This window comes from Rhinatrema bivittatum, chromosome 1 (assembly GCF_901001135.1).
Source record: "Rhinatrema bivittatum chromosome 1, aRhiBiv1.1, whole genome shotgun sequence".
Classification (NCBI taxonomy): Eukaryota; Metazoa; Chordata; class Amphibia; order Gymnophiona; family Rhinatrematidae; genus Rhinatrema; species Rhinatrema bivittatum.
The window spans coordinates 434,791,937-434,817,049 of NC_042615.1; the positions used below are offsets into that span (position 1 = coordinate 434,791,937).

Genomic DNA, 25,113 nt, shown 5'->3' on the forward strand with positions numbered 1-25,113 from the left:
CATTTGAGATTTAGCCATGGATTTCATTTGAGATTCATGTATTTCTGCTACTAGTTTCACAGTTGTATTTTCTTCTGGATCTTGGTGACATACGGGCACATGAGGGACAATTAGTCTCATCGTGGTCGGGTTCTTAACACCTAAAACAGACCTCATGGAAAGTCTTGTGCCCCCATTCTTCTTGAACATTTTTTTTTTAACAACATAAGCACTTAAAGATAATTTTAACAACCCAGCCAGTAACAGTGGGTTTAACGTGTCCGTTCAGCAGCGTGGATGAAACTGGGACGGAGGTATTAAGCTATGGGGACGAAGGCGGGTGAACAGCTGCAAGGCTTTTGGAGCTTTTTTCGGATCTTGGATAAAAGCATGGCTAGGGTCGCGTGAGCGCCGTCGGATGACGTCATCCTGCGCGACTTATTCCCTGCTTGAAACGGCCCTCAGCTGCTTGCTTCGTTTATAGAGATGATACCTTTCACAAAAGTTACTTTTTAAAACCCCCTCTGGTTTACATGCATTTATTTGAAATGGCAGCCTGAGCAGTTCACTTCACACGGGAAGCTTTTCATTAGGAGACCTAACGTTGGCAGGGGGGAGCGGGGGTGACATCAAAACAAACAACTTGCTTTTACAGATCCTGCCCTCACAGTTTGCAGAGAGCTGCTAGGTAACAGCAGACCATAATACTGGCGGTCATGATCATGTGACTTGGAAGCGTCATTAGTGGCGTCGATTCGAGCTCCTTCCTTTACTTCATCAACTTGCGACGCATGTGGGGCTGGCGTGGATGCATGTTTTAGAGCCTTCAGATGTGTCCTGAGAGGAGAGGCTCTCGCAACTTTGCTCTCCTGGCAGGATGTTTCTATTCAAGGGACCGGCATCCACAAACCCTCCCGGGTGAGCTTATCTTTTTTTTTAAAGGGAAGAATCTCCAGCAATTTAAGGTCCTGCTGAGCACCTGATTACATTATTTACGTATTCTATTTATCTTTGTTTAAAGAGTTGGGCAATGCCGCTGATTCTTATCTCGTCGGGACATTGGTTGATTGCTACCTACAAGCCATTAGCTAATTTCCCACAGGTTCGCAGTGCAGGATCTGAGCCATCTCGCAAAATATCATGGCAGGAAAATCCCGGGGTTTTATTTGATTTTTTTTTTAATGTTGAAAATAATCCTAGCCAAGCCCCAGACTCCTCTCTTTCTTACGTTTTTGTTTTTTTTTTTTATGTTGTTTGAGGTGACGCTTTAGTTCGTGACTCGCCCGCAGGGGTTCTGGGGACCGAAAGGAATCACTGTCCGAACGTGTTCAATATTTTTAGCGGCGATATGTGACTTGGAATTTATTTTTTCCAAACATCGGCATCTATCAAGTTGCTTTTCATTGGCAAAAGGTTAGGAGGCGGCCAGTCAGAAAATAATATACTAGCAATTCCCATTAGATCTATCTAACAAAATATGTGGAAGGTTATGTATTTAAAGATTCTGCGATAGGATTGGGAGACCTGGGATTGATTCCGGAGTCTGGCTCCTGTGCCTCAGGCAAGCAGAGATTGCTTTATTTTCTGGCTGCTTATTTATTTTATTTAAAATTACTTGTAACCCGCACTCTCCAAAGCTGGGGCTGGGAGACACAAAAACATACATAATATATAAAACTAAACAACTCACTAAAAAAAACAAAAAAACAACAATCACTACAGAAGCTAAGGAGCAGTAGTTCTGGTATAGGAGCCGAAGTGAAAAGCAGCTGTAAATAAATTGATTTCTAAAGCTCTCTTGAATTCTTTAGGGTCTTTTAGGTTGCTTATATTCAAAATTATCTTTATTAAAAGTGTTCATCCTTGGAGTTGTTGAAATAGTTATTAACAGTAGCCAAGTTATTTGTTACACACATGCAGGGTAGAAGATTAAAATCGTAAATTCTGATTGGTCAATTTTATTCATCTGACCATGAAAATACATTTGCTGTTTTCCTAGCAAGGACTGAAAAAAGTCAGAAGCCCCATCACATTTTAGACATTAATATGCCTCTGGGCAACAGAAAATAATGCTTACATTTATTTATTAATCTTTATTATGTACAGAAGTGTCAGAGAAAATTTTACTCTTTTGCAAGATTATGGAAAGCAACACAGGAATTTAATATCTGAATCCACAGCCCCTAGGAGGGAGGGAACTGAGCATATTTGTGGGTCTCAGCCACAGGACTGTAACTGCTAAATTGAAGAAGGCGAAAACTTGTGGGGAGGGGGGCGGGGATAATGGAATTCTAGTTAAGAGCATATGAAAGTTTCTGACAATTTAGCCCAGTTAGTCAAGGTTCCATTTAGAAGCATAGAACATGAGCTAAGGACCCTATGGTCTACTCAGTCTGCCCATCTATTTCTCCTGTTCAGCTTTATAGTCCTTTCTCTCCCTCAAAGATCCCCTGTGCTTATCCTAGGCTCTCTTGAATTCTTATGCTGTCTTCACCCATCACCTCCACTGGAAGGATGTTCCATGTTTCTACCTCCCTTTCTGAAAAGAAATATTTCTTTAGATTACTCTTGTCTACCTCTTTTCACCTTTGTTTCATGTTTCCAGAGCCTCTTGTGCATTTATTCCTTGGAGATATTTAAATGTCTACCTTCCTTATCATCCTGCCAGAATAGTCTACAGTCTACACGAATGGGTTATGTCCTCTGGCCAGCAGATGGAGGCAGAGCTCAAAAAAGCTCAACACAGATGTCACTTCTCATATACGGATCTGGTGCTGTCTTAGCTCCTTAGTATTTTCCTATGGCTCATCAGATGTGCAAGCTCAACACTGATGTCACTTTTCTATGGCTCATCAGATGTGCAGATGTATGGATAAGCTCAACACCGATGTCACTTCTCATATACGGATCTGGTGCTGTCTTAGCTCCTTAGTATTTTTCTATGGCTCATCAGATGTGCCGATGTATGGATAAGTGCTGCAGCTACACAGAGCAAACATGGAAAAGTGGCTCGAGGGCAGTGGCCTTCCTAAGGTTGTTTTCCCTAGGATAGCCAGGGTTGGGAGGGGCCCCACCTGGGACAACAGTCCTCATAGGGCTGATTTTTTTTCCCTTCCCCAGAGCAGCCAGGAGAGTTGGCTCACCAGGGTTTCATGGAGCTTATTTACTGAAAAAGGAGGGCTACATTGGCTGCCTCTCCTTCCCCTCCCGTGGAACCTACTCGGTGGAGTTTGAGTTCCAGTTCCCAGGAGCAAGCACAGGAAGGGAGTTCCCAGTGGCAGGAGCAGCAGATGCTCCCCAGGCGACAAGCCTCACATAGCTCTGGTTTCCTTGGTGGAGTGGGCCCATGGGGTCAGTTATGGCACTGTTTCCCTGGTAAGGCAGGAACCAAAGAGAGGGATAAGGAAAACCCTGCAGGTAAGTCTACACAAATCCTGTTGCTGCTTCTGTGACCGGCTGCAAGGCACTTCACCCTCTGTTAGATTTAGGTGGTAGTTAGTGTGTAAAAAAAAAAAAAAAAAGGAAGAGAAAGCAGTTTGAGAGTAGGAAGCCGGATTGGGGTTCGGACCGCAGAGGCTTGCCTGCTGGTCACCGAGCCTGCCTCCCAGAGGGTAGTGAGGTCCTGAGGGGGACCATCCCCTCTGGTTGAGGCCGCTGTTATGTGGAGGAGCTCCACTGCCAGCGTCTATCAGGGCTGGGGGTGACATCGGGGTGCCCGGTTCCCTCCCCCCAGCTGGACCCGGACCTGGACCTGATTTACCGGTAACTGTGTCTGTGTGTTAAAAAAAACAAAACAAAACACTGCCTGGTTTTCCTTTTGTCTGTGCCTCGTCTCTCCTGTCCTGTTCCTGTGAGGGGGGAGGTAGAGGACCGCCGTCGCCGGGGAGATCTTTTCTTTTTTGTACTGTGCCTACCCTTTTCTCCTCGTCGGGGCCGCGATGCCACGGAGAGCTGCATGTCAGGCCTGCGGGTCCGCGGCCACGCAGCTGTCAAGGGACAGCCTGTGTTAGCCATGCGTTTCCGGCGGGGAGGGGGGGGGGTCTGCGACACCGGCAGGGTCCCGGGGCAGCAGGCAGGTACGCGCCGGTCCCGAGGTCGGCAGGCCAGCGATTAGTGCCGGGCCGTCTTCGGGGACGCCGGGTCCAGGCGCCATTTTGTTATCCGCCGGCGTTTTCGGCGGCCATTTTAGGTCCGAGGGAAGCCGCGGCAGGCGCGTTGCCGGCGTGTGAGGGAGAGGATGACCCTCTGCCGAGGTTATCCCCGCAGCGGGGGGAGGGGGGGACGGGGGACAGTCGCGCTTCTGTCATGGGGGCTTTCTCTCCACATCCCTCTGAGGGGGAGGAAGAAGAGGCCTCGGATTCGTCCTTTGCGTCCGCGTTTGTTCTGCTTATGCATAAGGCCTTCAAGGCCCGTACACGGGCCAAGAAGAGGTCATGGGAGCCCTCCACGCCGGATTTGGGGCCTCGGGCGGAGAAAAGGTCCAAGCCAGGTCTGGGGTCGGAGGGCCAGAGAAGGGCTCGACCACTCTGGTCCTCGGTTCCCAGGGGGGAGCTGGAATCGACCACGGACACGGATGAGCTGGAGGACCCGTCCGGGGATACAGAGCTTCCGTCCCAGCCCCCGAGGGGGGTTGATGGGGACGGAGACCAAGGGGCCTCGGGTTCCTGAGGGGCCCATGCTACCAAGGGGGATGACCCGAAGGTGATCCGTTTGTTTCGGAAGGAGGAGCTGGGACCTCTTATCCCGGAAATTCTGGGGGAATTAGGGATCCAGGTGCCGCAGGAGGAGTCCCGGCTCGGAGTAACGGACCCGGTCGTTTTGGGTCTCCGGGGGCCTCCTTCAGCCTTCCCTTTGCATTTTTCTGCCTCGGATTTATTGTTTAAGGAATGGGACACTCCGGATTTGGGGCTGAAGGTGGCGAAGGCGATGGATAAACTCTATCCCTTACCGGAGGACGCCCTGGACATGCTGCGCATGCCGAAGATAGACTCGGCAGTAGCGGTGGTCATAAAGAAAATCACCATTCCGGTCACCGGAGGTACTGCTCTTAAGGATTTGCAAGACAGGAAGCTGGAGATTCAGCTGAAAAAGATCTTCGAAGTCTCCGCACTGGGAATTCGTGCGGCGATTTGTAGTAATTTTTTCCTTTGGGCAGGTCTCCGCTGGGCACAGCAGCTCTTGGCCAATGAGTCTCTGTCGCCGTAAGAAGCACGCCAAGCGAGTCGCTTGGAGGCGGTGATCGCTTATAGTGCGGATGCCTTCTATGATCTTCTTCGCACTTCGGCCAGGACGATGGTTTCGGCGGTGGCCGCACGGAGGCTGTTGTGGTTACGACATTGGTCGGCGGACGTGACTTCTAAAGCACAGCTAGGTTCCTTGCCCTTCAAGGGGAGACTGTTGTTTGGTAAAGAATTGGAAGATTTGATTGAATCCCTGGGGGGAGAATAAGGTTCACCGTTTACTGGAGGACAGGCCATGGTCTCGGGGGGCTGGCCCTTCCAGGTCGCGTTTTCGCAGTAGTCGCCAGCCTCGAGGCTCCCGGGGATCCGTTTCTTCTTTTCGTCACAGTGCACAGCATCAACAATCTTATTCGCAGTCCTTTCGCAGGCGCCGTTTCGATCGTTCGGGTGCCGGTCAGCCTGTGCAGGGGGGCAAACCTGCACAACGATGGGCGGCCGGTCCATTCCTCCGTTCCCAGAATTGGGGGGCGTCTCGGCCGTTTTTACGAGGAATGGACCAGGATCACGTCGGACCAGTGGGTCCTAGATGTGATAAGACACGGTTACGAGTTAGATTTTTTACACTGGCCGTTTCCGTTTTTTCTGGTATCCCCTTGCGGGTTCTCAGCGAAGTGACGGGCGATACGGGCCACACTAGATTGTCTCAGGGAGCTCGGCGCGATCGTTCCCGTTCCGGTCAACGAACTTCGCAGGGGCCGGTATTCCATTTACTTCTTGGACCAAAGAAGGAAGGAACATTTCGGCCCATCCTGGACCTGAAGGGGGGTCAACAAATGTCTGCGGGTTCCTCCGTTTCAAATGGAAACTTTACGGTCGGTGATTGCGTCCGGGGGAGTTTCTGGCCTCCCTGGACCTCACGGAGGCGTATCTCCACATCTGCATTCGGGTAGAGCATCAACAGTCCTTTGGTTTGCAGTGCTGGGGCAGCATTTTCAATTCCAGGCGCTCCCGTTCGGTCTGGCCATAGCGCCTCGAACGTTCACCAAGATTATGGTGGTAGTGGCAGCGCACCTCCGGAGGGAAGGTCTGTTGGTGCACCCGTATTTGGACGATTGGCTAATCCGTGCCGAGCAGCGATCCAGCGGGTTCTCCAATTGTTGGACAAGCTCGGTTGGATAGTCAGTGTCTCCAAGAGTCAGTTGACGCCATCGCAGTCCCTGGAGTTTTTGGGAGCGTTTGTTCGACAGGCGTCAGGGAACGGTTTCTCTTACACAAGACCGAATGTTCACATTGCAAGCGCGCGTTCGCAGATTGTTATCCAAGCAGGTGCCCATTGTCTGGGACTATTTGCAGGTGTTTGGGTCCATGACATCAACACTGGAATTGGAACCTTGGGCGTTCGCTCATATGCGGCCCTTACAGTCAGCTTTGCTCTCCCGATGGAACCCGGTCTTGGAAGAATTTCATCTGACTCTGGCAGCCAGGGACAGCTTGGATTGGTGGTTGTGTCCGGCCAACTTGAGACGCAGGGTTCCTTTAGAGATCCCGTCTTGGACAGTCATTACCACGTATGCCAGTCTGCTCGGCTGGGGAGCGGTGTGCTTACAGCGTTCAATACAGGGGCAGTGGTCGCCTCAGGAAGCGTCGTGGTCCATAAAACGTCTGGAAACCAGAGCGTTCGACTGGCTTTTCTGGAGTTCCTACCATTCATTCGCGGCAGGGCAGTCAGAGTGTTGTCCGACAGCACGACCACGGTGGCGTACATCAACCGACAAGGGGGAACCAAGAGTCAGGCTGTAGCGTCCGAAGCTCGTCTCATGTTCGCCTGGGCGGAACGTCATCTCAGTTGTCTCGCAGCCTCCCACATAGCTGGGGTAGACAATGTTCAGGCCGATTTCTTGAGCCGAAATTGGCTGGATCCAGGAGAGTGGGAGCTAGCGGAGGATGCCTTCCGGCTCATTTGTGCTCAGTGGGGCACACCTGCGATCGATTTGATGGCAACCTTCCGCAATGTGAAAGAGCCTCGGTTTTTTGCTCGAAAGCGGGAGATGGCAGCAGAGGGAGTAGATGCTCTGGCTCTTCCATGGCCGACGGACGTACTACTCTATGTGTTTCTTCCGTGGCCACTCATAGGAAAGGTGTTGCGGTGGATCGAGGCACACTCGGTGGACGTTGTTCTGGTGATGCCCGAGTGGCCAAGGCGCCCGTGGTTCGCAGACCTCCTGAACCTGGTGGTAGAGGAGCCTCTCTGTTTCCCTTATGTGCCGGACCTTCTGCACCAAGGACCTGTGTGTTTCGACCAGGTCGATCGCTTTTGTCTAGCGGCCTGGCTTTTGAGAGGCAAAGACTGAGATCTAAGGGCTACGCGGAACCGGTGGTTGCTACTCTATTATGCTCCCGGAAGACGTCTCCTTCCTTATCTTATGTTAGGGTCTGGAAGTTGTTTGAATCTTGGTGTCTGGACCGGGACGTGGTTCCTACGCGAGCAACCATGCCGGATATCCTTCTGTTCCTGCAGGACGGTTTGTCTAAGGGTCTTTCATATAGTTCCTTGCGGGTTCAGGTGGCGGTGCTGGATTCCTTACGTGGTTTGATTCAGGGGAAACCAGTGGCGGCTCATCCTGATGTAGCGCGTTTCCTGCAAGGGGCGAAACATCTGCGGCCTCCGATTCGTCAGCCTTGTCCGTCCTGGAATTTGAATCTTGTTCTTCGGGCCTTGTGTGGCGCTCCGTTCGAGCCTATTCGCAAAACCACCTTGAAGGATTTGACACTGAAGGTAGTGTTCTTAGTGGCCATTGTTTCGGCTTGTCGGATTTCCGAGCTTCAAGCTTTGTCGTGCAGGGAGCCCTTTTTGAGGATATCTGAGTCAGGGGTATCCTTGTGTACGGTTGCATTCTTCTTACCCAAGGTGGTTTCTTCTTTCCATGTCAACCAGTCGGTTGAGTTACCGTCGTTCTTGCAACTCGATTCTGATCCTTTGGCTAAGGACCTCCGTAAATTGGATGTGCGGTGCGTCCTGTTACATTATCTGGAGGTAACTAATGCGTTTCGGGTTTCCGATCATCTGTTCGTGCTCTGGAGTGGTCCTCAAAGGGGCAATGCGGCGTCCAAGACTACCATTGCGCGATGGTTGAAAGAGGCCATCAATTCGGCGTATATGTTGCAGGGTCGGTCCCTGCCCTTGGGGCTGCGTGCCCATTCTACTCGCTCTCAGGCCACTTCTTGGGCGGAATGTCAACATATCTCGGCGGAAGAGATTTGCAGGGCGGCCACGTGGAAATCTTTGCATACTTTTTCCCGGCACTACTGTTTAGATGTCAAGGCTCCCGGTGCAGGAGGGTTTGGAGAAGGTGTGCTTAGAGCGGGCCTCTCCGGATCCCATCCCAGGTGAAGTGCGCTTGGGTACATCCCAGGAGTCTAAACTGATCTGGGTACATACAGGGAAAAGAAAATTAGGTTCTTACCTTTGATAATTTTCGTTCCTGTAGTACCACGGATCAGTCCAGAGTCCCACCCGGATAAGTGCTACTATCAGGAGAGGCCATAGGAGAGGCTGCTGTCTGATATTTTGCTCCTTTTCTGTCTATCATCGGTATCTCGGGTTCATGTTCCCAGTTGGGCGTTGAGAACCGGTAAGGAGGATTCTGTTGGACTGGTGGTGTTGGTCCTGGTTAGAAGGTTCGTTAGCCAGTTTGATTTGTGATTTTCCTGCTCTGACATTAAGTAATACTGCCGGACTGTAGGTGGCACCAGCCTAGATATAGGCGGAGTTTTTGTTTGTAAACTTCTGTCTCCATCTGCTAGAGGGGGGGCCAAACCCAGGAGTCTGGACTGATCCGTGGTACTACAGGAACGAAAATTATCAAAGGTAAGAACCTAATTTTCTTTTCTCTATCTCCCTGTTCCCTCCCACACTGTTGGAGAGGTGCCAGTAGGAGGGTGACAGTCTGGTCTAGAAGGATGGAAGCCCTACAGCTGGCGGATGCCAGGCACAAGGGAGTGCTCCTCTCTCCCTCTTTTGTGAAGGAGACAATTGAGGGGAGTTGCTGGTGGAAATTAGTGGTTTAACCCTCTGTTTGGGGGACTTCCTAAAGGGGTTGGTAAGATCATTATTTCAAGAGCTGTAAAAAATGAATGCTGATTATGAAATACCGCAATCCACTCTGAGTGGAGGTTGATAATTGTATGAACAAAAAAAAAAGTGCACAAATTCAAAAACCTTGCTTCAGCAAGGTGATTGAGCTTTTTCTTCTTCAGATGTTACTTGACTGTCCACCTATGACTACTAAGCAGCTAGTATTCTTTTCCCCACAGAGAGAAAGTTCTCCAGTGTGCGAAACTGGGGTCAATAAATGAGCAAGGAACCAGATGGGTTGCCTGCAGCTAGGAAGATCAATCATAGCTGGCAGAGAAGGGAGGAATGCTCATGGATACCCAAGGCCAGATAGGAGACTCTGCTTAACCTGTTTGAAGAAAGATCGGGCAGATATTCCATCTACTTCATAGTACTGAAGAAGGGACTGTCTTCCGGCCCATCCTCTATTTGAAGAAGGTGAACAGAGCTCTTCGGGTGCCTCGATTTCACATGGAGACCTTGCGGTCGGTAACTGCATTGGTCCACAAGGGGGAGTACCTAGCCTCCCTGGATCTGATGAAGGCTTACCTGCACATTGGAATTCGGCCTGAGCACCAAAGATTTCTCCTGTTCATGATCCTCGGGGAACATTTCCAGTTCTGCGCTCTACCTTTCAGTCTTGCGACGGCACCCAGGACCTTTACCAAGGTTATGTTAGTGGTGGCAGCTGCCCTTTGGAAGAAGGGGGTTCTGGTGCCTCCCTTGCCTGGACAACTGGCTGATTCGGGCGAAGTCAGAGTCCCTCTGTCGGGAGTCCGTGGATCGGGTTCTTTATCTTCTGTGATCCCTAGGATGGATAGTGAACTTGGCCAAGAGTCACCTGGTTCCCTCTCAGGCCCTGGAGTTTTTGGGAGCCCACTTCGACACACGGTTGGGCAAGGTATTCCTTACCAAGGAGTGGATTCTTAAGTTACAAGCTCAGATTCATTCCCTCTTATCCATGCACGTGCCTAGGGTCTGGGATTACCTACAAGTTCTCGGGTCGATGGCTTCCACTCTGGAGTTGGTCCCATTGGCCTTCGCTCATATGAGGCCTCTTCAATCAGCCATGCTTTCCCATCGGGATACGCTTTCTGAGCAGTTTCAGCTTCCGCTTACGGAATTTGCACGTTCCAGTGTCTTTTGGTGGCTCGACCTGGACAAGCTTCGCTGTGGAGTAGACCTGGAAGTCCCTTCCTTGACAGTGGTAACCACAGATGCCAGCCTCTCCGATTGGGGAGCAGTTTGTTAGAACAGATTGATCCAGGGGCATTGGTCAAGGACAGAGTCCAACCGGTTGGAGACCAGAGCCATGCACCTGGCTCTCCAGGCTCTCCTTCCCCTGGTTAAAGGGAGATGAGTCAGGATCCTGTCGGACAATGCGACAGCCGTGGCATGCATAAATCGCCAGGGAGGCACCAAGAGCCAAGCTGTAGCTCTGGAGTTTTGGGAGTTGATCAGCTGGGCGGAACTGCATCTGGAGAGGATCGTGGCTTCTCATATTGCAGGTGCAGACAATGTTCAAGCGGACTTTCTCAGCTGTCACCAGCTGGATCCCGGCGAATGGGAACTGTCGGAGGAAGCGTTTCACCTTGTATGTTGCAGGTGGAACCAGCCCTGCATGGACTTGATGGCGACTTTTCACAGTGCCAAGGCCTGAGGTTCTTCAGTCGTTGAGAGCTGGGGACAGAAGGGGTGGATGCCCTGGACCTTCCATGGCTGTCAGATGTTCTGTTGTACGTGTTTCCACTGTTGCCTCTAATTGGCAAAGTGTTGTGACGGGTAGAGGCCCACCGGGGGGACACAATCCTCGTCGCGCTGGAATGCCCAAGGCGGCTGTGGACCTAGTCAACCTAGTGGTGGATGGCCCCTTACGGTTTCTGCTCCTGCCAAATCTCTGTCAAGGTCCCGTTTGTTTGGAAGGGGCAGATTGCTTTTGTCTAGCGGCCTGGCTTTTGAGAGGGGATGTCTGAGGAATAAGGGTTATTCGGATGCAGTAATCGCTTCTCTTGTAGTCCAGAAAAACCTCTACGTCCTTGGCTTATGTCAGGGTGTGGGGTGCTTTTGAGTCTTGGTGTGTGGATCACAAAATAGACCCTATCCGTGCCTCAGTGCCTGATGTTTTAGCCTTTTTGCAAGATGGTCTAGTTAAAGGTTTATCCTTTAATTTGCTGAAAGTTCAGGTAGCAGCTCTCGGTTGTCTTTGGGGTAGAGTGCGCGGCATTCGCTTGTCAGCTCATTTGGACGTTGTGTGCTTCCTTAAGGGGGCGAAGCACTTATGTCTTCCCATCTGGAGTCTGTGCATGTCCTGGAGTCTCAATCTGTTTTGAGGGCCATGTGTATGTCACCTTTTGAGCCTCTAAAGCATGCAACACTAAAGGATCTTACTTTGAAGGTGGTTTTTCTGATCGCTATTTCCTCGGCTCAGAGGGTGTCAGAGCTTCAGACCTTATCCTGTAGGGAGTCCTTCTTGAGGATCACTGTTACTGGGGTGCCCTCCTTTCTGCCTAAGGTGGTTTCATCTTTTCATTTGAATCAGTCTGTGGAATTCCCTTCCTTTCTGGCCTCACTCTAGAGATTTGCGGTGCTTGCGCGCTACTTGGAGGTTACCAACAGTTTCCGCCTGTTGGACCATCTTTTTGTGCTGTGGAATGGCCCCAGGAGGGGGGAGGGCATAAGGCTTCTAGGGCCTCTTTTGCTCAGTGGTTGAAGGAGTCTATCAGTTCTGCGTACATAGCACATGGTTGACTGATACCTGTGGGTCTTCGTGCTCATTCTACACGGTCACAAGCAACCTCCTGGGCAGAGTGTCAGCAAGTTTCGCCACAGGAGATCTGTAGGGCAGCTACTTGGAAATTTTTACACACGTTTGCCAGACATTACCATCTGGATGTCCAGGCCCCGGAAGCAGGGGGTTTTGGTACCCGTGTCCTTTGATCAGGACTCTCAGGGTCCCACACAGTGTAGGGAAGCTTTGGTACATCTCAGGAGTCTGGACTGATCCAGGTACATACAGGGAAAGGAAAATTGGTTCTCACCTACTAATTTTCGTTCCTGTAGTCCAGAGTCCCGCCCATTTTGGGGATTTGGAGAGTCCGCTTGGTCAGTGTTTTTTTGGCTTCAGGCTCTTGTCCTGCGCAAGCGTGTTGTGCGGGCAAGGGTTCCTTTTTGATTTCCAAGGTTTCTCCTCCCCTCCTCTATTGTACTTAGTTCAGGTAGTTATGGTTTTCTGTTCATCTGGCTTGGGTACTGTTCAATACTGATGGACTGCAGGTGGCACCTCAACTTAATGAGCAATAACAGTCAAAAACTTCTCTGTCTCCATCTGCTGGAGGGGAGGTAAAACCCAGGAGTCTGGACTGATCCGTGGTACTACAGGAACAAAAATTAGCAGGTAAGAACCAATTTTCCTTTAACTCAGCGTCTGTTTCCTAAACCCCACTGGCACTTTTTTTTTTACCTTTTTTTTAAAAGATTTTTAAAGATTTGTTCCTCCTACTTAATATTGCAATGATATTAAATAGGAGGATTTACAGAAAAGTAGTTTTTTCAGCTTTTCTGTTCAACTTGTGGGAGCCCTTAGCAATTAACGCCTGTTCCGGGCAGGCGTTAATTTGTGAGCGCAAAAATTGGGTGTCTTAGAAGCACAATTTTTTTTTTTTGCGTTCGGAGTGAATAGCTAATAGCCTCATTCACGTGCATTTGCATGTGATGAGTGCTATTAGTTTTGCCCCTCGTTGGACGAGCGTTGTGGAGTGCTAATCCCGTTATTGCAAAAGGGGATTAGGTAATGCCTACAAATCCCACGTTCAACTGCCAGTTAAACAGTGCACTGGGCTCCTAATACACTTCCTATTAGGGGAACGTCTCACCTCACTAATACACTTCCTATTAGGAGAATGTCTCACCTCAGTCACACATGCAGAACATAAACCTGCCCTCACCAAACACAGAATAGAGCAGCCATAAAGTAGAAATACAAATGTGCAGACAGAAACTGAACTGGAAACCGCTAGAAGCCAGACAATTTGTGCAATGCAGCAATGAAAAAACAGAGCCATCACCATTCCTCAAATATCAAATAAAATCAAGAAATAAAATAAATACATAATCATAATACTAAAAACATACTAATATTTCAAAAAAAGCTGATGAATAAAAGATAAAATAATTAAAAACTCATATACAAGTTATTTAACAAATCCAAAACACCAATAAAATATTTCAGAACAGTACACACAGCAAATAACACCTGAAAAATAAAACTGAAAAGGATTTTAAAAATTCACACTCTCCAAACTTGGGAACTTTGATTTCCAGTCACCCCGAGATTGTCATGGATTAGAGGAAAAGGGATGCAGAAACTTTCTCCTCTCGTTCTGATATACACATACAAGCTCATACACACACATGCTCCCTCACAGACCTACCCACAGATGTCTCCAGCTTTTTTTGGTAGGGATTTACCAGCAGCGTCAGGCCCTCAACTTCATTTATGCTGCTGGCAGGTTGGAATTCACCTGCAGCACCCATTCTCATTCTCTCTCTCACAAACCAATATAAATAAAGGAAAACACAATATAATCACACAAGTTATTAAGCAAAATACTATAAAAAGCATAAAATGTCATACTTGCAGGGTGGGTAGAAGAGGCAAAGCCACAAATAGACCACTGGTTTAAAAAAAGCATTAAACATAAGAAAATAAAAAAAAGCATGGAAGTCACAATGAGGAGGGGGAGAGGGAAAAGGAAGCTGGGAGGAATTTAGCCTGCAGGAGGCTGCTTATGAGCGATGGTAGAAAGGTGAGTCTTTAGTAGGGTAGTAGCTTAGAGATTGGTCAGAAAATCCATCTCCCTAGAGGCCTTAGGTAGGACTAAAGGAATGGGTATCATAGTACCCAGCATGCTCTCCTGCTCCAAGAAGAATATATCCAGGAAATTAAACTTCATTACCGCACATTATGAAAATGGAAAGTCAAGATCAGATGTGAAGGCTTTGATCACTAGATGGGCATGGTGCTTTTAGGTGACATTAGCAAATCACAGATGAGTTCGGGGGGGCAGCCAGACTTTGGGTCAGCCACAGTGACCCCCACAGAGTGGTCTCGAAGACAGCAATTGCCCGATGCTTTAAGTAATCATGGCAGCACACACATTGAAAACAATGCCTCGAGGGCCCAGGGTGAACTTCATTAAGGCCCAGGAATAATCCGGGGCAGTGTATACATGAGTGGGCCATTGGAAACCTGCGGAACGGCTGCAAGGGAAGCTCTTCACAGAAGGACACAACATTTACCAAAAGAGTCCTGGAAGCAGGTTTGTTGTTCCCACCTTGGCATGGATATGCTTAGGTACATCCCATTCCTGTAGACTGGTCTGGTAGGACAATAAGGAAGGTTCAGTTAGATCTTACCTGCTAATGGCTTTCCTTTAGTCCTGACAGACCAGTCTAGCACCCCACCCCAGGAAGAGAGCAGTAGTTCCAAAAAAAAAGTATAGATACCTTTGTGTATGTATGTACATGGATAGACATATGTGGAAAAAGATTATAGAGATTAGCGAAAACATTTTTTTGTGTATTCTCTAATGTATTTCTTTGCGGTCCAGGGGATCCTTATCCTCAAGGGAAAAGAAGTCCAACGTATTTGCCTGTCCACACAGAAAGTAGCAATCCTAATTGTGAGCATGAAGTAGGAATTCTTCCTTCCAGGCTAGCAACCGGGGTTCGAACAATGGTGATGGTATCAAGTTTTGGATTACAGTGATCTGGGAAATCAAAAGTGACAATTGCCTTTTGGGTGTTTTTAGCTATGGCACAAAATACTGAGGAGCTAAGGTAGCACCAGACCCTTAGATGGGGAGTGACATCAGCATTGAGCTTTTTTTATCTCTGCCTCCATCTGCTGGCCAGAGGAAATAACCCATTCATGGAGCCTGGTCTGTCAGGAGTAAAGGAAAACCAATTAGCAGGTGAGATCTAAATTGAACCATATTTCCCCTTTCCCTCCTTTCCTCCAGGGTATATATGTTAAGGTCTTTAAGTCTGACCCCAGTTTAAATTAATGTATCTAGTTTTCACATCAGGGGAATTTATCTGGTACTATTGGATTCTAATAGTTTAAACCGAAAATCAGAAGCCATGAATATACTTTTTTATACCTGTGCCTGGAGTGCCGTGGTACCGTTTAAAAATCAGTATGTAATACAGCAAGGGAAATACTTGCTGAGAGAGAGAAATATAATATAGCAGTGTATATAAGCAGGTAAAAGTATGTATCTCTTTCAGATATCTTTGTTGCATGGCCTCATATGTTCAGGTCAGCATCTTTGAGATGAATTTGCATACCAGTCTTTAGTAGTGGCTAGCCTGATGGATTTCCTGTTTGGTAATAATTTTATTTTTTCACCAGCAGCAGATAATAAACAGTGTAAAAGAGTCTGGCATTTTTTTTTTAAAGTATTTTCATATATTGATTATCTTCCTACGGTAATAGACAGGTTTTATACCTGCTTGGCATGAGTGGATTTTCATGGTTAGGCTAATTTGCACAAGGCCATGAGGAAGAAGAGATCATATTGGCATTGGCCCTGATTGGAGCTGGAGGAGGAAATAGTGATGTGTAGCAGCAGGGCCATCAGGAGGAGGACTGCACAGGGTGTGAGTGCCAGATGGAGGGAAGGAGGGAAAGGGGAGAGAGCTGTAGGGGTCAGGAAGTGAGGTGTAGAGTTGAAAAGGGTTGGTAGGCGTGTGGGGAGTACAGTATATATGACAATGCGTTTTAACCCTGGTGAGTAAGACGTGGAAACATTTTTGAATACCTGAAAGTAGAGCTCATTTTAAAAGAAAATATTTTAAATGGAAAAGAACAGCACTGTTGGTTTTGTGCTTTGTAGCTGGCGAATGCTGAGCTGGCAGTCTGATGAGATTGGAGGCTGACCTGGCCGCGAAACTGCCATCCAATGAGCCCCTCACGACTCATGCTGCGAATCAACCAGAACCTGGTTTTGGCCCTTCTCACTCTTGCAAGTTCCCTCTTTCTGCTGTTCCAGTTGTACTACTACAAGCACTACTTAGCGGCAAAGGTAAATTCCTTCCTTTCTCTCAGGCCGACATAATAAGGTGCACTATACTATGTGCACATATTAGCGTGTGGTTATGTTTAAACTTTACTCTGTATTTAACACAGAGTTGTGTACACACAAAAATTTGTGTATGTGTTATGTGCTTGTATGCAAATCCAATGTATTACGCCTCAGGTAAGCGTATTAAAGCGAGTCCAGAGGCTTGATGCAATTGTTTTAATGCTGAGAATTTAACTCTTGGCCTGAGGTGGATTAAATTTAGCTCGCATTTCATTAGTTCGTGTTAGTCTGTGCAAGCATGGTCCTGGATCTTCAGGGTCCAGGGTGGACTACCACACCTGGGAACCCCAGATCCAGAATTCCATTGGCACAGCACTGTAGACTAATACTAGCCCCAGAAATGTGAGCTAACTTTACTCCACCTCTGCCTTCAGAATTAAATTTCCAAGTCTAAAAAAAAAAAAAAAATGGGCATAGCATTGGGGTACCTGATTCCAGGAGCCTGAGCCTGAATTGCAGAATTATTGTGGGTGCAACTGTGTGCTTTGTGAGCTCTTTTGGGGAAGGCACAGTTATCACCATTGTGCTGCATTCACTGTATGTGCAATTGACTGTTGCTGTCATCTAATGCCTCTCTGGTTCTCTGCATAAGACGTGGGAGAATAGCTGGCAGCAGAACTGTTAGCCAGGCAGTAGCTGCATGACAGGAGGCTGGCAGGCCTTACGAACCAGAGAAGCACGAGGCTATAGCAATGGTGACAATTCTGCTACTATAAGTGCCTTCCCCAAAGAGCTTACATAATGATACAGTTGCACGTACAAGGGTTTTATGCACAATGATGCCAACTGTGCAACGTGCCTGCCCAACGAGATGCACTTTTTAAACTTTTACCTCTATCTAGTGCACCTTTTCAGTTGTTTTGAACTCATAATTGTTTTATACATGCTACACATAGTTTTAGGCATACATTTTTTAGTTACTGCAGTCTTAAAAAAAAAAATGCACAAATTTTGCATGCCATTGGTTTACTGTGTTGGGAGTAAATGTAGTTTTTTTTTTACTGTGTAAAAAAAAAAAAAGGGCTGAATTTCAGTGCATGTTTTTAATGCACATCTTATTTCATTGGCCTATCTGTTAAAAGCAAACCACACCCTCTCCTTCACTCACACTAGCTTGTGTTTTCTGTTTGGGTTATGGTGTTTCTCCCTGTATAAAAGTTATTTACTCTCTTCCCTGCAGGAACACAGTACCTAGGCTTCTCTGGCAAAATGTTTCAGTAGTTACCAGATTTATCTAAATATCAGCGTTTTTGGTTCTGGGGTCTCCTCTTTTGGGCTTATTCCTAGATCTTGTGTGTTATGCTTTTTATCTTTATATTATTTATTTATTTATTTATTTATTTAATTTTATATACCGGCAACCGTTTGCACATCGTGCCGGTTCACAAGTAACTTACAACAGAAAGTATATAGGCATAGCCTTTACAGAGAACGGTGTATAACGTAAAACGCAGTAACAGAACAAATAACTAAGTAACTGGGGAGGGATGAGGGGGGGGGGGCCGATACAAAGGGGGGGCAGGGGGAGGGTGCAAACAGATACATGGGGATAAAATGTGAATAGGGATTCGAGGAAGAAATATGTACAATGGTTATATACAGAAGTTGTACACTGGATATATATACAGATGTTGTACACTGGTTATATACAGGAGATGTAGGAAACTTTAGAGGGGGAGGGGGTTGGGTGTAGGTTCTGAAAGGGGGGTGTTGGAGAGGAATGATGGTTGGGCTAGCGTGTTAGTTGGTGAAGATGATGAAGAATGGGGGTATGCTTGGAGGAAAAGCCAGGTTTTGAGTTTCTTCTTGAAAGTAGGTGTGGAGGTTTCGGTACGTAGATTAAGAGGCATAGAGTTCCAGAGGGAGGGGCCTGCAAGGGAAAGGGCTCTATTGGTGGTGGAGATGAGTCTAGTGGATCTTATGGAGGGAGGGATAAGGGTTCCACGGAGGGAAGCACGGGTGGGTCTTGTGGAGGTACGAGGGAGGAAGGGTGGGTTTAGCCAGTTGCAGTGTTCATTAGTAATACTTTTGTGGATGAGGGTGAGGGTCTTGTAAATAATTCGTGAGTGAATGGGAAGCCAGTGGAGATCAATGAGGGTGGGAGTGATGTGGTCTTTCTTATTGACATTGGTGAGGATGCGTGCAGTAGCGTTTTGGAGGAGTTGTAGAGGTTTGATGTGGCTAGAAGGGAGTCCAAGTAGGAGAGCGTTACAGTAATCAATTTTTGAGAAAATTATGGATTGGAGTACCGTGCGGAAATCGGAGAAGTAGAGAAGGGGTTTGAGTTTTTTGAGGGTTTTCATGCTTGCTATTGGAACAAAAAAGCATGTGCCTTGTTCATATGAAGCAGCCTGTGGCACTCCCATGACCTGTAAGCAGAAGATGCAAATTGTCCTTAACTGAGGGTGTTATTCTGACAAGTTTAAAAAAAAAAAAAAAAAGCTGTGGTTCGTCCACTTCTTAAAAAGAACAACTTAGATTGTGCTGACCCCAGCAATTATAGACCCATTTCTTCTTTGCCTTTCTTTTCAAAGATTCTCGAGGCTGCTGTCCATAGTCAATGAACTGACCGTCTTGAAAAATTTGACTGACTTTGATCCTTTGGGCAGTCATGCAAGTCTCTAGAACCTTCTATCCTTTTCCTGTATTTGAATGTTCTCTATAAAACAAGGATCACTTTCTGTATACAAGGAGATACTGGTCAGTTTGCAAGACTAAGGGCACCCAGTACCCAGCATCTCCCGAGAACACTTATATTGACTAATAAAAATACATTATACTTTTTACTGAGTCTAAGTGTTCTTGTGTCCCTGGCCATAAGCATAGAGGAAGCTTAACATTTGACCCTCACCAATATGGTTTCAGGTGTCATGAAATTCTTCTTTTTCAATTACAAGAGCCTGGTCTATCAGGCAAAGTGTTAGACTGGTTTCGCTTCTATCTCTCTAACCGCTTTCAGCATATCAAATTAAAAAATGAAGTCTCATCCATCTCCCACATTAAAACCGTTGTTCCCCAAGGGTCTGCACTGTCCTCTCACCTGTTTAATATTTATCTCACTCCTATTTGCAGAATTCTATCCACCCTGACGGATTGCTATAAAGTATATGCAGATGATATGCAATTTTTTGTTCTGCGTATGCGCTCTTCTTGGCAGGACACCATTGCACATCTCTTGCCTTTCCACCATTCAAGATTGTCTTAAACATAAGACTTTTATTAAACATGTCAAAGACTGAGTTTCTTGCTATCTTTAGCTAATATTCTACCTTTACCGAAATTTCTATCTTGTTAGAAAATTCTAAATTACTAATCAAGAGCCAAGTCAAAAGCCTTGGTGTGACACTAGATAGCACTCTTTCCTTTCGCTCCCAGGTTAAACAACTTTTTAGATAAGGATTCTTTAGTTTCTTGCTGGCTTCAAGAAACTATTACACGCTCCTGAATTCCATATGTTACAAGCCTCAATATTCCCCATTATAGTTTACTGTAACAGTTTATATACTGGCCTACCACTTTCCACACTCCAAACATTGCAGCTCCTGCTTAATTCCTTGGCTCACTTAATTGCAGGATTGAAGCGTTTTGACCACAACATTCCAATACTGATCGAGTTACACCGGTTTCCTATTGGCGAAAGAATTAAATATAAATTTCCTAGCATGTAGACAGATGGACTTAGGACAAGTGGGTTTATGCTCCCCTGCTAGCAAATGGAGACTGAGCAAGCTGATGTCACAGTATACACAACCCTGCAGTGACCCTAGCCTTCCAGTATTCTCAGTTTCCACAGATGGTGGACATGCATTTCCCTATGGGGATTGCTTTGAGCTTTTTGAAAGGAGAAATTTTGAAATTCTAACAGAAGCCCTGCTCTCCTGCGGTTATACCTAAAAGTTCCTCCCCCAGTTGAGAATTCCTGAGGCGATTTCCATGGTCCCTCAGAGGTGTGCCTTGGTCAGGTGGCTGGATTTCCCAGCGTGGACTTTGCTACTAGTTCAGCTGAAAGGTCCAGAAACTGTCCAGAGGCAGAGTGTGGCGGTGTCGGCAGATGCCCTCTCCCCCCACCACGAGACTGTCTCTATACTCAGCCGGTAAGTGCTTTTTTCAAGACTTACAAGCCTTTAACCAGCCACTTCCCATATTTATGCCCAGCTGGACTCTCACCCGGTGGCGGCTCCTCCCTCTTCCAGTCCTATGCTTAAGCACTGGGGGTCACCCTGGCTCCCTGCATGTTCCTGACAGGATTCCGGATAGCATTGATGATGAGGTTGATCCGGATTCCCTGGAAGATGGGGGAAATTCCTCCAGGGCTGGAACCGTATTGAACAATGTTGTGGTTCTTTCATAGAGATGAGCTATTGGCCTGATTTCCCAAACCTTGAAACAGCTGGGTGTTCCTGGTTCGGATGCTATGTCAGAGCTGAGAAAGAATCCCATTTTGGTTGTTTTAATTAGCATTTTTTAAGTATGTTTTGATTTTTTTCACCTGCTTTTACTTTTTATTTTTAATAGGATTGTTTTATAAGCTTTATTTTATTTTCATTATGACATTTTAATTTTGTATTTATGTACATTATTTTTATTTATTGAATTTTATGTTTGTACTCTTGTACATCACCTTAGGTGATCCACAGATCTTAATAAATGTAAATATAGCACATAACCAGGTATATCTTAAAAGTAAGCCTCCTCGTCAGGCTTCTCAACTGTTCATGTCATTTGATCCCAGCAGTAGCAGTTGTTAAGAGAACTCCACTATCACATTAGCTAGTGGACTGTATAACAGTGGACTTTAAATTTGCACTTACCCCACCTGGGCTTCACCGCTGACCACTAGGCTCACTTCCTCCGCCTGCCGGTCTTCAGGGCCTTCCCCCAACGCGGAGATCTTCTTGCTTCGGACCAATCCGGTCCCCGGACCCAGAGCTGACATCATCAGCGGGAGTCCCCGGCGAAATTAAAGGGCCTGTTTCTCCCGGCGTCGTGCGCTGGGCGTCGCGTGCCAAAGGTGCGTGACAAAGGGGCCTGCCCCTTCGTGCAGCCCCAGAGGTCAGCCCCTACGCTTTCACTTCTTCTGACTTATAATAATTCTGCTGGGAACAAAACTACACCTCCTCCGATCGTAACTTATCAAGCTCCACTTAAAGAACTAGTTCCAGCTCCTCAGACCTTAAAAACCCGAGACCACCCGAACTCAGCTTAGTTTACCCCCCGAAGAAAAAGAAGTCACGGATATAGATAGCCTCAGAACAAGCCAGTCATCACCACAATTTACTACAGGCTACCAGTTTCTCCCTGGAATATTGACAAGGCACCCAGTCAACAGTCCCCTATAGGCTCCAAGTCTTCTCCACCCTCCCAGCACTCATCCAGCTCTTGCCTAGCCCTCGCAACCCTGTCCAGCCAGACCAGCTTCTACCACCATCCTCTAACTCTCCTCTCCACACCATCCTCTCTTCACCATCTGAGTAGGTACCATGCAAACCTACCCCATTCCTATTATCTATCATCGCCACTCCCACCTCTCCAAACTCTCACAGCGGACCTTGAATCAGTCAACGAGATCATTCATCCCAATCATGCTCTCACCCTTGACCCAATTTCTAGGACTCACGATATTCTCTCTAACCCTCTTCAACGCTCAGTCCCTCACAAAGAAAACGCACATTCTTCACGATTATCTGCTCGACTCCAAACCAGATTTTCCTGGCGTGTAGCCAGATGGACTCAGAACGAATGGGTATAGTATGCTCGTGCTAGCAGTTGGAGACGGATCTGACGTCAGCACGGGTATATATACCCCCACAGGAAGCGTAACAACTCAGTAATTTCAGTCTCCAAAGCAGTTTGGAGAGCCTGCACGCTCGCTGAGCGTGTTTTCCAAATCTGCTTTCTACTTTCTTTTTACTAAAACTTCTACAGTACCATCGAGCCCCGCACTCCTGCGGTGATACCCTAAGGTCCCTCCCCCAGTTGAGTTTCTCGGGGTGATTTCCGTGATCCCCCGGAGGTTTAAGTCCTCGGTCCGGTGGCCGAATCGTAGCAGGGCAAGGTTCGGGTGAGGCATACGAGGCGCCTCGGTCCCGGCGTGGACAAGGCAGCGGGTGAAGGTACTTGCCCTCTCCCCCCGCAGCCGGAGACCGCCCGGGTTCCAGCCGGGAAGCGCCGAGGATCAGGTAAGGCGTACATCTCTTACTTTTGGTCTCCGAGGAACCTAGGATCGGCGGCGTGGCACGCCGTGGAGGGCGCCATTTTGTGGGCCTTGTTCAGGTATTGAGCGCCCGTGATAGGCGCATGTCTATGACTAAGCGCATATTATATACATCATTGTGCGTATATTGCTGACCGCTTATTGCTGAGAGCATATTGAATACCATTGAGCGTGTATTGCTCACCGCTTATTGCTGAGAGCATATTGAATACCATTGAGCGTGTATTGCTCACCGCTTATTGCTGAGAGCATATTGAATACCATTGAGCGTGTATTGCTAACCGCTAGCCCAAGGAATATACCCGGATGATCTTAAAACAGCATCTATTAAACCTCTCTTGAAGAAACCCAACCTGGACACACATGAGCTCTCCAACTTCCGACCCATATCCAACCTCCCGCTGCTAGCAAAACTCACCGAGAAGGTGGTGAACACACAGCTTTCGGACTACCTGGAGGAACACAAAATCCTATACCCCTCCCAGTATGGCTTCCGTAAGTCTTCCAGTACCGAAACCCTCCTCATCTCTCTAACAGACCACATCCTCATGGGCCTAGATAAAGGGATTTCATTCCTGCTAGTTCTCCTACGGGCTTAACGGCTAGTTTATGTATAAGCAAGCCTGTTGTAAGATACAGAATATCTACACTTGACTGCATGAACGCTAACTTTCAAACTTGGAAGTGACCGTGGTTCTTGGATTTTTTTATTTTTTTAATGTGTATTGGAAGCAAATTTCACACACAGTAGTAAAGCCATGGAGTCAGCTGACTCCCCCTGTTAACTCCCTGCAAGAATGGGGTTGGTTTGAAGGCTGATCTCCCTTTCTCACATTTGTGCCTGGTTCTGTTTAGTTCAAGAATAAAAGGAATGCTTTTTGGCACTCAATAACAGATATTTTTTGTTTTTCTGTTTTTTCCTTCTGTTGAATCTGGCAAGAATGGGCCAGTTTTTTCCAAGCTGAAAGGTGGTGTGTCAGCACAGGACAACCTACAATGGGTAAGTGGAACTGTGTGTGTGGCTGAGAGAGAGTGCAAGATATTAGGATGGGAGGGGAAGCAGCCTGTTCTGGATTTTGAAGTATGGTCTCTTAGTTTAGTGTCTGCTTGGGTACCTTTGAAGTATTCTGCCTATTATTGCAGCATTTATTTTAGGGGATGGGGATTTCAGCTGCCAGGATTGTCACGGGTTAAGTCATGGATTCTCCTTTCTCCCCTTGCTTCCTGCGGTAGAAGGTTGAGCTCTACTGAGGTGGTGCTGAAATTGGTCGTTCCCCCTGCCTGGCCACTGCTGCTTCCTCCCCTAACGCGAACGCACCTTTCCATGATTCATGGAATTAATTTGTTTTGTGAGCAGCAACATAAGAATTTGCTACTCTTTCTGTTGCTTATGCTAAAGTGAAATCTCTTAAATAGGAGGGAGCGCCCCTTGTGGGGGAGGGATGAAGACTGGATATAAAATCCTGAAATTAGAAGAAAAAAAAGAATATTTTGATTGTAGGCTGTTATCTTGGAGGTGGTTTTTTCACGACTTTTAAAACAGATCTTGTGGGACGATTAATGTTAACTTGAAAGGTTCCTTGAAAGTGATTAAACAGCTCGTACATGTTTGTATGTCTCTTTGATATTTTTGTAGCTTTGTGGTGCTTTTGGGCAGCCAGTAATTCTTGCAGAGTTTCCTGTGGCTTGAATTTTGCTACCTTGTTTGACACTAAACGTCCCAGAGGTTACAGGAATAAGCCTTACAGAAGGGCTACAGGAAAGATTAGCTTCCGTCTTTGCGTGCCACAAGCGACTATAGTTTTCAGGATAACCTTGTACGTACCCAGATCAGTCCAGATTGCTGGGTTTTGCCTCCCTGCCAGCAGATGGAAACAGAGAAAGTTTCACTGACACTGTACATAACCCAGTGTGCCACCTGCAGTCCCTCAGTATTTCTCTGTGTCCAGCCAGATGGTAGATGGTGTAAATCCAATCTGGAGAGAAAAAAAATATTAAAAAAGATTTCTGGATCCTCCCAGGGGGTTGTGAGGTCCTGGTGGGGCCATCCCCTCTGGTTTGAGGTGGACGAGCAGGGAGTTGGTGACCCTTCTGAAAGCTTGGTCCGGAGGTCCATGGCGTGGACATCTGGTGGTCCAGATCCCTCATCCCCTTGAAATAGAGGTGGAACCTGCTGGCAGTTCTGCACTGCAAGCCCAGTAGAGCAGGGAAGTATCCTTTTTATATGGTTTGTCCTGGGCTGCATCGCTAAGGTTTGGTGAAAGGAGACTGATATAGCCAGGGCCTGGCTCTTTTCTGATCTGCCGTGCAGTCTTGCGCTTTTAGCTATAAGACGAGACTGAGGGAGACACCTGTGGCTCACAGGGATAATTGCAGGCTGAGCATGCTCAGTGCACTCAGTGTGCCAGTGTCAGTCAAAGCTTTGTAGAAACTTTGACAGAAAAGTTTTCCGTACAGGGCTCCATCCTGTGATGTCACCCA

The 25,113-nt window shown here is 47.3% G+C and overlaps 1 protein-coding gene across 2 annotated transcripts in view; it reads left to right on the forward strand.

Annotated features, from left to right (window-relative positions):
• Nucleotides 1-766: 766 nt before the first annotated feature.
• Nucleotides 767-25,113, forward strand: part of FKTN (fukutin) — a 76,541-nt gene continuing 52,194 nt past the window's right edge. For both annotated transcript variants that reach the window (XM_029604709.1, XM_029604717.1), the window contains exons 1-3: nucleotides 767-897; nucleotides 16,170-16,358; nucleotides 23,573-23,632. In XM_029604709.1, the coding sequence (XP_029460569.1) occupies nucleotides 16,236-16,358; nucleotides 23,573-23,632 (183 nt within the window). In that variant the 5' untranslated portion in view covers nucleotides 767-897; nucleotides 16,170-16,235. The remainder of the gene's footprint in view (nucleotides 898-16,169; nucleotides 16,359-23,572; nucleotides 23,633-25,113) is intronic.